At 34.6% G+C, this 12,745-nt stretch overlaps 2 protein-coding genes across 3 annotated transcripts; both read left to right on the top strand.

Moving 5' to 3' along the window:
- Window positions 1–2,640: 2,640 nt before the first annotated feature.
- On the top strand, window positions 2,641–5,051 carry LOC131648981 (uncharacterized). The gene has a single exon (XM_058918721.1). The coding sequence runs from the start codon at window positions 2,996–2,998 to the stop codon at window positions 4,538–4,540; it is 1,545 nt and encodes a 514-aa protein (XP_058774704.1). The 5' UTR covers window positions 2,641–2,995; the 3' UTR covers window positions 4,541–5,051.
- A 152-nt stretch (window positions 5,052–5,203) lies between these two features.
- LOC131648982 (probable plastid-lipid-associated protein 12, chloroplastic) lies at window positions 5,204–8,565 on the top strand. Of its 2 annotated transcripts, XM_058918722.1 has the most exons (11): window positions 5,204–5,798; window positions 5,886–5,939; window positions 6,132–6,206; window positions 6,671–6,790; window positions 6,991–7,182; window positions 7,272–7,355; window positions 7,447–7,539; window positions 7,699–7,752; window positions 7,849–7,928; window positions 8,074–8,181; window positions 8,299–8,565. In XM_058918722.1, exons 1-11 carry the CDS (start codon window positions 5,577–5,579, stop codon window positions 8,378–8,380), a joined length of 1,164 nt encoding a protein of 387 aa, XP_058774705.1. In that variant the 5' UTR covers window positions 5,204–5,576; the 3' UTR covers window positions 8,381–8,565. The 2 variants fall into 2 exon arrangements, with proteins under 2 accessions (XP_058774705.1, XP_058774706.1); XM_058918723.1 differs by lacking the exon at window positions 6,671–6,790.
- Window positions 8,566–12,745: the final 4,180 nt, after the last annotated feature.

The following is a 12,745-nucleotide window of genomic DNA, read 5'->3' on the forward strand; positions in this document are numbered from 1 at the left end:
CTTTATCTGACATAGTTAAGTGTTTGATAAAAATCAATAGCAGAACCGGATCTCTAATGTCAATTGAAGGTGCGAGAAACATAAGAAGAGGGGGTTGAATTGAGTTTCAGGATTTAAAACCAATTCTTCCCAAGTAAAAAACAAAGAACACAAGAACAAAAGTAAATGACACGATTATTTTTATCCTAGTTCACTGATAATGAAGTTAATCATGTTCACCCGTCAAGGTGATTTTTCCTTCTTAAACATGGACTTAATCCATTATAACCGAACTGATTACAGACACACAACAAAGACCAGCTGTCAGTGTTATGACCCACAAAAACTACTCGTCAATGTCTTCTTGAGAAATTCTGACTAACACTTAGTCTCTTAAGGAACAATCAAATTACAAGTTGAAATACAAGGGTTGTGTTTACAAGGTTGCTTCTTGAAATCATATTACACAAGTTTAAATACAATCAAATAACATAACCATGTTAATAGAAATTATATGAATAAAAGCTCACTTGCTGTAAGTTTACGAACACAAGTTCACTTGCTTTTATTAAACTTTACAAAGAATATATGAGAGAGATTTGAGCAGCATTTCAACGTAAGTTTTGTTGAGAAACATTGTGATCTTCAATCTTCCTTTTATAGCCAAGAAGAAGTCTGTTGGAGGGTAAAATATGAATACTTAATTCTAGTTGTTTTGTCCACAATAGTCAACGAGGAAGTGGTAGACAACATAATACCATAGTACTGCCCTTGCGCCACCATATAAGAGTAGTGGGAACATTTGTACCTCATACTATTTCCTCACGTAAACCAATATTGATATTATCTCGTAGTCTTTAGAGGTTTCTGATGGTTATTGATGAAGCATGCTTAGATGGACCAAAACTTGAATCTTGAGAACCTAAATCATCAGAGTATTTAAAACTTGTTCATCCAAAACCTTGTCGTCAGAGTCTTTAACAATTGGTCTCTAAAATTTTTGTCTTCAGATCCTTCAAAACTCGTTCTTTTAGAACCTTGTCTTCGAAATCTTCAAAACTTGGACAACAGAATCACAAAGCTAAAGAAGTTTTCGGAAGCTCTTCCAAAAGAGTCACGATCATAAGCTATATAGTTAACATTCATCAGGACGTTCTTCTTGACTGAGTCTTTGTAAACACCACTAGTTTCTTCCAGAGTCTTAGTGTGTTGAGTCCAAAATTTGATGACGTCAGGCGTATTATCTTCAGAGTTAGAACCTGTTAGCAAAAGCTACACACTGGACAAAAACCATTAGAGTACTAAATTGTTCTCTAAAATATCATGTAATGTTATCATTAAAACTCAAGGCCAGATGTATAACCAAAATTTGTACTTTCATCTTTTCCCTTAGAAAATCCATAATATGTAAGTTATTTCAAACAAGAACGAAAAAACTCAAACTTACATTAGAGTGCATCGTCACACTTTTGGTTGTGATCCCACTGACAATGAAGTAATATTGTGGTTAGAATCTCAATAGCGTGTTTATGCTCACAATCTTTCTCTCTTGTTTGTTGGCAGTGAAACATGAATGGATCAAAGTGGCCACTAGATCGACCTAATGTTCGAAAAATAAAGATCCACCGTCATAGGTGGAACAAGAAACATTGTATATGATTTATGCTCTTACAAAGACGAGCTCATCATCTGACTGATGGATGTTTTCCCTATAAGCAGACAAAAGATTATGCAACAAGTATAAGAGATGCATTATTCGATTAGTGGACCAATTTCCAAACGACCTCAAGATGGAAGCCAGTTTCAAAGATGTTAGATCCCGAGAAAAACTTAATGTCAAACCCGACGAACATATCTCCATCGTTCCTCTTCCTCGCTCATCCAGACCAACCATATTTATCCATTTAATAATGAAAAATAAATAAAATGTGACACATTAAACTCAATTAAAAGTAAGTAATAGGCAAAAATATACCTAGGGGCCTTTGAGTTATTTTTTTTGTAACAATTCAAATTACCTAACGTGTGCATCGTTGACCTTTTTTTCAAACTCCATTCCAAAACAGCTTATGTGGCACAAACGACGCTTATGGGAGAAATTCATAAACGTTAAATGACACATTGTTAATGCCACATAAGTTTTTTTGTAACGAAAATGTCAACGATGTACACATTAGTTAACTTAAAGATTACCTTATAACCAAAAAAATACATAAAAAACCAAATTATTACAATAAAATAATTTTAAAAATTTTGATTATATTTTTACCTAAATAGTAATATCTAACCTTTTTATCCTATTCAATTATACGACAAGATATATATCAACATTCATTTTTTTCCAAATTAAATATCTACCTGAGATGTAATTTAAACAATAAAATAATTCTTTTAAAATAAACAATTATAAATTTAATTAGTAAGTAATTTTTTATTAAACGTGTAAATTTTATCCATATATATTATTTCTTCATACAAAGATCAAAACATGGAAAGATCCCATATCAAAATAAAAAAAATTAAATGAGAAATCACGAATCGATCTTTTAGGTACGAGTGACGTGTGTCCATATCGCATCTAAAATCCAAGCCGTTTATTTATTAGATCAAGATCGGGCCGTCCATTTTATTCTCAACCCGTTATATAAATCTCTTCGGTTCGCATGAGCACATCAAGAAACGATAACCACTCTTTTCAGAATAGTAAATCACAAAAATAATAATCAAAATCAGGGTTTCTCAAATTTCCCCTTTGTGAAATCTCGATTCTTCAACACGGTTTCACCCTCGCTTAATTTCTCGAAAATTTTAATCGATTCTTAATTTCACAAAACATCGATTTAGGGTTTTGAATCGGATTCGGTTTCGAATTCGCCGCCGATCGAGAGTTTCTGATCGGTGATAATTTTGTTTGTTTGTTTGTTTTCGTGACTGATTTCGTTTAAATTTCAAGAGATTGTTGTTGTTAGTTTGTTTGTAGTTAGGGTTTGTTTGTGTTTGGTTTGTTACGTTTACGATGAACGATCAATCGAAGATGATGATGAATTTGAACCAGATGAATCAGTCTCAGATGATGAAGATGAATCCGCCTCAGCCTCAGTCTCAGATGATGAAGATGAAGATGAATCCGCCTCAGATTATTAATCAGTCTCAGGAACAGTTTCTGATGAACCATAATCAAGGAATGAATCAGCAGCAGATGATGAATCCGAATCTTCCTCCGATGATGAATCGTGGAGGATATAAGGTTTGGTCTCAACAGCTTCCTTTGGATCCTAACATGAAGTTTCAGAACCCTAATTTGAAACCTAATTTCGCGAAACCGGGGCGAAGTAATAATAATAATAACAACTGGAAGGGGAAGAAGGTTGGTGGTGATAAGAGGAAAGATATTAGGAGAATGGAAAATTCGAGTGGAATTTCCAACAACAGTGTTGGTTACCAACCACCTACTCTTCAGGAGTTGCAGTCTCAGAATCGTTTGAAAGCGCGGAAGTTCTATCCTAAGAAGAAGTTTAATGCTAGATTTGCTCCTTTTGCGCCGAGGAATACCACTTCGTATATTATTCGTGCTAAGAAATCTGGTGGGATTGCATCGCTTGTGTCGCCTTGTCCTGTGACTCCGGCTGTGCTTCCTACGCCGATATTGTCTCCGTCGAGGGAGATGTTGGGAGATATGGCAAAGGAAGAGTGGGGTGTTGATGGGTATGGGTCGATGAAGGGTTTGATTAGGCTTCGGGATGTTCATGATGATGAGGATGAAGATGGTGGTGATGGGTCGAGTGAGAGTGATGTGGAGGAACATGTGGAGGTTGAGAGGAGGCTGGACCATGATTTGAGCCGGTTTGAGATGATATACCCGAATTACGGAGGTGGGGATTATAATAATGTGTTAGAAAATAGGGTTGATGATCAGGATTCTCATATTGCACAGTTGGAGGAAGAGAATTTGACTTTGAGGGAGAGACTTTTCCTAATGGAGAGGGAGTTGGGTGATTTGCGAAGGAGGATGCTGTTTCTCGAGAGGCAGAGTCAGAACCAGGTTGTGGAAGATGTCAATGAGGAAGTAGTGGAGAATGGGTCTGATAATGAAAGTGACGGGGGATCTGATGTGCCTGTTATGGGAATTGAGAACAACGCTGAAATGGTTGATTCAATGATGGAAAGTGAGAGAAATGAAAACATTGAGGCCAATGCTGCTGTTAAGTTAGAAAACGACGGAGTATCAGAAGCTGATGGTGTAGAGGATGTTTTTATGGAAGAGTCTGTTCCGAGTGAGGTGGTTTCAAATCAGGATGAGTTCAAAGGTAATGAAATGGGAGGTGGCTTTGTGTTTGATGAAGTTAAGGGAGAGAAGGAAGAGCTTAAGGTTGAATTAGCCACACAACAGTGTGTACCAGATGAAACTTTTGCCAAAGAAAACGATTATAAAGAGAGTGGCGAGAATGAAATGGTTGATAGAAGTGATGAATCGAAAACCCAAGAAGCAACAAATGAAAGTGCAAATTACTTAGCGAGTGAGAGGGATGAATGCAAGAATTCGATAGTTGGGACAAGTTAAGGGACTGCTGGAGATGATGATTTATCTGTTGCTCAGTAGCTGAAGCCGTTCCTCAAGTAGGGTTTTGAGGGGAAGGCTAGTGAACAAAATGCTACTGCAGTTTAATGCATAAATTGTTGGTATTTGCAGACCCGTAGATTAGTAGTTTACTTTTGTTCTGTCTATTTTTTGTTTCATAACTGTATGGGTTTGGTAAAATGAAAGATTAGGAGAAAGGGTGTTCTTCACAGTCATATCTGTTGGTTTGAAAGATGCGACTGTTGCTGAGTTTCGTTCTTTTGTCTTTCTTTACTTATCCCTTAGGGCTGAAGTTTGGTTGGGTAGGTCTATGTAGAGAATAGTAGGAGAGGTCCCTAAATTTGCAGGTTCTTTTGTGTAGGTAGGGGGATTAAAATGTACTATGTCAAAATATTCTACTCAGTGGCATGTAATGGACCTGCGAAATTATAAAGAGAACTGAACTAACGATTGCCATGTACTGTTTTCCTCAAATTTCAGATGATTTTGTGAACTCGATTTTCTTTACTTGATTTGATTTTGTCTGTGATATTTAAATATGCAGTATATTTATCAACTTAATTCACTTTGAGCATGAATACATATGTATATGCCATGTAAGTGCAATGCAAGTGGATGAAAGTCTTATAGGTTAACCATGAAAGGTTCAAACATGGAAGTTGCAAGACTCATTCGTTATTTAAAAAATGATTATAATAAATTAAAATATTTATATATTAATTATAAATAAATAATGGAGTAGTTAGATGAATTGACATACAATAAATAAAAATATATTTGAAGCCAAAAAAATAGGTAACACTTTATTTGTATTTTAATATGACAATAAGTTGCAATAATTTATTTTTGGAGTGTATTGTGAATTTAATCAACATTATCTTAAAGTATAAAAATATCCACATGGATATTGTTCAATGAATAACTGCCACGTATTGAATTTGATCTTGGCGCCAGCCACACAAGCACACAACAGAAAAAGAGAACTCGATCGCTCTTTCTTTCTCTGCAACTAACAACAATGGCTCTCACTCTCAGAGTTGCGAATGTAAACCTAGGGTTTGAGTCGTCATGTTCCCGTTCATCTTCTGTTTCTCTTAATTCCTCCAAATCTCGTAGCTTCGTGTTTCGGTGCTCTCAAGTTCAGCAATTGTCAACTACAGAAGAATCTGAGAACTCACTCATTGAAGCTCTTGTTGGCATCCAAGGACGAGGACGTTCTTCTTCTCCCAATCAACTCAATGTTGAATTCCCTCTCTCTTACTCTCAATTTCTCGTCATCTCATCTCAATTTGTTCCTCAATTTATCACCGTTTCATTTCTCTTTCAGGCTATTGAACAAGCTATTCAAGTTCTGGAGACTTTAGGGGGTGTATCTGATCCTGTACGTGTTCAATTTCATTTATCTTCGTTTAACTATCAAGTACGGACAAAAAAACACCGAGACGTCAACACCAATAATAAATTTAAAAAATGAATAATTAAACGTAACACATACACACTTTTTTTCACAAGTGTTCGTGCTATATAGCTTGTTTTATTCTTTTCATGAGATGAAACTCTATTATGTTCTCAGACGAACTCAAGTTTGATTGAAGGTCGCTGGCAACTCATTTTTACTACAAGACCTGGAACAGCATCGCCTATTCAGGTTTTGTTATATTTACTCAAACGCATTTTCAAACGATCTATTAACTTCAACTTATATTTTATTTATTGCCTACTTTATACCGCGGGGCTTTGAAAAATACACTAATTTGGAGATTTACTTGCAAAAGATTATTCTAATTAGGGGCACTTCCAATCACCACACCGTCATGTTTACAAATTGTTGGCCTATTAATGTATGTTTGGTATTTGGCCTACTTAGTGTATGTTCGTTTCCATTTTTGAAGGATTCAAATTTGAATCTATGACCTGTTTGGTTGCTTTCAATTTTAATTAATTTTGACTTGTTAGGTATTATGTTTCTAAATGCTATCCATTCTGTTTAACTAAAATTTCAATCTGATAATATATACCTACCAGAACAAGTGTCAGTCAAACTGTTCAACACATACCCCATAAATTGCTTACTCATATGACTCAATATGGTATTCTATATTGCTCTTTCAGAGAACATTTGTCGGGGTTGATTTTTTTAGTGTATTTCAAGAGGTTTATCTTCGAACAAATGATCCGCGCGTAAGCAATATTGTATCATTTTCTGATGCCATTGGTGAGCTCAAAGTGGAGGTAATACTATATAAGTTCAACTGACCATATCATAAAAACATGATATCATATAGCTGTTCATATATTTTGGTATTCGAAATTTTGGTTTTTGAAAGAGTGAAGTGAAATTTGATCTATATGTATGATCGAATCTAGTAGGACAAAGACTTGGTTGTTGTTCTCATTCGTGTTCTTATATTCATGTCTTTCAATCTGAACAGGCAGCAGCATCCATTAAAGACGGAAAAAGAATCCTTTTTAGGTTTGACAGAGCTGCCTTTTCTTTTAAATTTCTTCCATTCAAAGTTCCATATCCAGTTCCATTTAAGCTACTTGGAGATGAAGCAAAGGGCTGGTTAGACACCACATACTTGTCGCATTCCGGAAACCTTCGCATCTCAAGAGGAAATAAGGTAATTAGGCATTACCAATATAAACATCAAAGTATTTTTATAAAAACTTTATATTTCCAAGACTTATCAGCAGCATATATATAGTGCAGGGAACCACATTTGTGCTGCAGAAGCAAACTCAACCTAGACAAAAGTTATTAACTGCAATTTCGTCGGGGGTGCGTGTTAGAGAGGTAAGAGTGCTGTATTTTGTTCTCATTTCCAATATAAACCTAACTGGAATATTTTCACCATCACTGTTTTTCATATCCTTAACTTCAACAGGCAATAGATGAACTCATTTCCTTAAATAAGAAATCTGAGGATAAAGAACCAGAACTAGAAGAGGGTGAGTGGAAGATGATATGGAATTCACAGGTAGATTTTGAAATACAAATAGAGAGTTCCACCAACTGATAATTTTTTTACCTGCGAAGATTTTTTTTTTTTGGGAAATACTGTTTGAAGATGGTTCAAATGTAAACTATTGTGTTGCAAGGTTTTCTTTTTCTTATTTAAACAACCTATTTTCTACAGACTGTGACAGATAGTTGGTTAGAGAATGCTGCTAATGGTCTGATGGGAAAGCAGGTATCATGTTCATCTTGTACTTTTTACTTTAATTGCCAATTTGCCACAAATGTCGCGTCGCGTTTTCAGTTTTGTGCATTGCAATGATTTTTACAGATTGTTGGGAAGAATGGACGAATAAAGTATGTGGTTGATATCTTGCTTGGGCTGAAGTTCTCCATGACTGGAAATTTTGTGTAAGTTTGCTTTGTAAGTTCACTGATTTTCAGTGGAGGATCTTTACAAACACAATGAACATACGTTCCTCCAATCTCCGTTTTAAATATATATATCGATGGGATTGAATGTTTCTTACCTCTTGTTTTGCCCAAAAATTGACAGAAAAAGCGGCCCAAAAGTGTATGAGGTTACAATGGATGATGCAGCCATAATTGGTGGCCCATTTGGATATCCTCTAGAATTTGGCAAGAAGTTCATCTTGGAGATTTTGTAAGATGACATCTTCCAAGAAATCATGTTCTCTATATAGTAGATTTTGTATACTAGCTAAAGATCTTCTCTTTGTTATATCCTTTATTTACTATATAGTTGAGTCATTCTTTGCAGATTCAGTGATGAAAAGGTCAGAGTTAGCCGTGGAGACAATGGAATTATTTTTGTACATGTTCGCGCGGATGCATCGAGGTGATCGAATTAGTAATGATTTATTATGGGAGACCTCCAAAAAGATTGGACATCATTTTGTGTTGAAGATTTGACAAGTGTGTATTTAACCATTTCTTGACAAGTGTGTATTTAACCATTACTGTTAACCACCTATCATTGCTGCCTAAACACTGTACACGCAAATGACTTTTTATTTTTTATTTTTTTTATAAACTGGAGTATCCTTTGCGCGCAACTGCAGACATTAATCTCTCGAGTCGCGTAAGACCATATAAACGACAAAGCTCTCCCTCAAGAGTTTTAATATTGTTGTGTGTCCAAGACAGAGATCGAACCTAGAACCTTTGATTAAACTATAAGAGACCCCGTCATCTCATGATCACTACTTGTGAGATAATCCATTCCGGAGCTATTATATTAAGTCAAATGACTTCTTAATATAATACCCCGGATTGAGCTAACCCACAAGTAGTTATCATGAGTTTAATGTTCAATTGTATGAGCCAGTAGTCAAACTTATTTAGGAAATTTGTCCCCCACTTTTATGGTGTGCCTCACACCTCTGAAAATTTTAAATTGCTCTCAGGTGTTTTCAGAGATGCATCTCCGAACGCACCATGAATCACCTCTCCAAAATTTTTTGGAGTGTATTTGGAGATGCATCTCCGAAAACACTCTCGAACCCATTTACTAGGCGTGTTTCATTAATATGGTTTATCATTTAGTGATATTTTCGGAGATGCATCTCCGAAAATATCAAGAGGGAAATTGATTATATCACCACCTTGCATGATTATCTCTTCCACACTTCATACCTCTTGCATAACCCCAAAACCCTTAAAAAAAGTTCATTTTCAATCAACTTTTCGACTCCAAATCATCATTCTTGTGTTTTATCACATTAAAGGAAGCAAAAGAAGTTGCAATTTAAAGTATAGTTCATTCATTTTATACTTCATTGCTTGCATTAATCTTGTTTTTGAGCTGGAAAAAATGAACGTTGAGTACGGAGATGCATATCTGAATTCACGTGTTATATGTTTTGGAGATGCATGTCTGAATTTTGCTTGTTACTGTGATTTTTTTAAAACCGTTTTTCTATTTTGGTTCGTATTAGATATGGGACACTCGGATATGTTTCTCAAAGTTTTTGTAAGTAATGATGTAAAATCGGATGAAGTGAAAGATGATGTTAAACCGAATGAGGTGAATGATAATGTTAAATTGGGTGTTAGACTGATTGGCGTCGAGATAGATGTTGGTCAATAATTTAGAAATGAACAACTATTTACTGCTCATGAACATATACTTGAATAAGTCCGCATGGAGGTCAAAAAATTAGGGTTTGACATTGTAATCGGAAGGTTCTACAATGGTTCTAATAGAAGGCAAGCATTTGTAACCATGAGATACAAGAGAAGTGGCATGTATGTTCCACCGATTGGGAAGTTGAAACATGATGACATAAGATCGAGAAAACGTGAGTGTCCGTTTAAAATGCACGGATACTGTAAGGTGAATAACACATGAAAATTTAATGTGATTTCTAGTTTGCATAATCATGCCTTGCAAACCGAGCTAGCCGATCATCCCATCGTATATCGCCTAAAACTGAAGGAGACGTAAATTGTTTTGGTCATGTCTTTAATCAGGGTGACTTCGAAAAACATACTTGCAAATTTGAAACAAAAAAGATCTGAGTGTTTCAAATATCACGCAGATTTACAATGTGCGTTATCGAAATAACATGGCGATAAGAGTTCCAAGATCCTATATAGAACAACTTTTAAAGCTTTAGGAAGATAACCACTATGTTTCTAGGTACAGTGTTTGTGAGGATGAAGTTACTACTTGTGAACCAAATGTTCCAAAACTAACATAGTGAAATACAAATAATTTTTGGTTGGAGCATTACACTGTTAGAACACATATTCAAAGACAACACCCTCTATTTGCAATTGGTTGGTAATGTATCTCGGACGGGATTAAATTTCATTTTTCACGAAGCGAAGCGAGCATATAAGACAAGAGACGAGGGTTGCGAAATTAAGGGGTTATTGATTCTGCATATTGAATATTTTGAAGAGAATCAAAAGAAGCCGATGAAGCTCTAATGAAAGATAATGGTGAAGATTGTGAGAAAAGTAGTGAATAATAAAGCTATATAATCAAACTATCAAAGATGATTATGGTTTGAAATGGTGGAGCACTAAATAAACATACATGAATACCTCATAAACAAATAAATATGTCTCATCTATCTGAATAAATTTTGAGTTTTTATGACGGTTGGGGATGAAGATATGAACACAAACCCAAAATTAGGGACTAAAAAAAAGGTTATAGGGGCTAAAATAAAAAAATGTGTCAACTTATAGGGACAAAAAGATTATTTAATCCAGAATTCTGTATTTGTGTTCATATCTTCATCTCCAACCTTCATACAAATCCAAAATATTTTAAAATCAAATATTTTTTCATATCTTTATCAGTTTGCAGATTATAATATGAAGGCGAAGGTGAAAAAAATGGAGGTTGGAGATGTAGTTTAAAGATGTGAAAAAATAGAAGTTGGAGATGGATTAGGAAGATGTTTTGTAAAATTATTTTTTTTCAATTTCGTCCTCCCATGCTCTGTCACTAGTGCCATGTCACTGGATGTTTGCCACATCATCCTTTTTTCAACAGAAGTTTGACATCAGGGACCAACGCCAAAAGAAAGTCAACAGTTAGGGACTCCGTCCAACAAAAAGATTTAGGGATTAAAACAAAAAGCACACTAATTTATTGGGACCAAAAAACTATTTAAACTTATTTCTTTTTATGTGTCGACTAATCCTTTCTCATCTACTTCTAAATCCTTTATTTTTAGAATAAATTGTATTTTCATTCTCAAATCTCTTTTAGATACTCCCTCCGTCCCATAATGAGTGACCCAGCACACCATTTCACACAGATTAAGAAAAGTTGTTAAAAGTAGGAGAGATGATAGTATTTTTACTATAGTACCCTTATTATGTATTGGGAATGATGAAAGTTTTATTAATTAGAGGGTAAAATTGGTAAAAATGTATTGGAAATTGAAATGACTCATTCATTTTGGGACATCATTTTATTCCAAATAACTCATAGTGGGACGGAGGGAGTAATATTAATCTTGATGGTTAAAGACAGACTATGTATGAGGAAATGCTCTTTAACATAATTTTAACATAATGAAACTTGGGATTTGGTTTCTCTCCCTACATGTATGGAAGCTCTTAGGTGTAATTGTTTTTATAATGTCAAGATGAATTTAGATGGCTATGTGGTTTTATTAAAAACATGGCGACTGATTCCCAAAGAGTTTTTCCAAACATATGGAGTTAATAATACTGATATTCTCTATCCTATGATTAACCTCTCATGTTTTCATCAAACATCATTGACCCTTGTTTCATTTGGAAGTGAAGAATACCTTATTGCATGATGACTTATAGGAAAAAGTGTATATAGAAAAACCACTTATTTTTGTTGCTCAGAGAAGTGAGGACAAGTATGTATGTCTTGAAATAATCACCTAGGTCTTGGTTTGGGAGATTTAGTGAAAGTTGAAATATTGAACTATTTAACCGTTATTATACCTGATATTGTTGCTCATAAAAGTGATGCAAGTCAGTTTACGTCTTCCCCCATTAATACTCATTGAAAAACACTATTGTATGTTATTAATTGTATATGTTGATGGAGGCTTTTTCGAATTCAAATTGGGAAGGATGTCTAATGGGTCATAAGTCTGCCATATGATATAGTGTATTTTTAATAGGTAATTTGATATCCTAAAAAAATATAACAGACAAAATGTGATGGCAAGATTGAGTGCATAAGCAAAATACATCATTATAGCTTAAATTACATGTAAATTAATGAGTAAGACAAATATTAGATGAGATGTGATTTTAAAATAATTCTCCCATTAAATTTTGGTGTGATAACCAAATTGTCATATATATTACAACATTTCTTAAAAGAACAAAAACAAATTGAGATAGTACCACTTTATCAGATAAGGTATAAACCCACTGCCAAGTCTTCCAATATAATGTTTGTGAAAGTCAATTAAGTATGTTAGCTTGTTGTAATGGTTATGGTACCATATTTCAAGTATTAATATTAGGAAATTTTATATCCCATCGCATGAGGGTGGAAAATAACATATGAAAATTCGAAATGCTACTCAGTTTTTGGAGATGTATCGCCGAGCGTACGTTTTACATAATTCAATAATGCACAAAGTCTATGTCACCTCATTGCAAAACAAAATTTTGTTTTGGAGATGTATCTTGACCAATCAATTTAATATATTATTGCTTCAACATCCTAATGAAGATTCAGGAAATGCATTTAT

The sequence above is a fragment of the Vicia villosa genome, linkage group LG2 (assembly GCF_029867415.1).
Source record: "Vicia villosa cultivar HV-30 ecotype Madison, WI linkage group LG2, Vvil1.0, whole genome shotgun sequence".
NCBI lineage: Eukaryota > Viridiplantae > Streptophyta > Magnoliopsida > Fabales > Fabaceae > Vicia > Vicia villosa.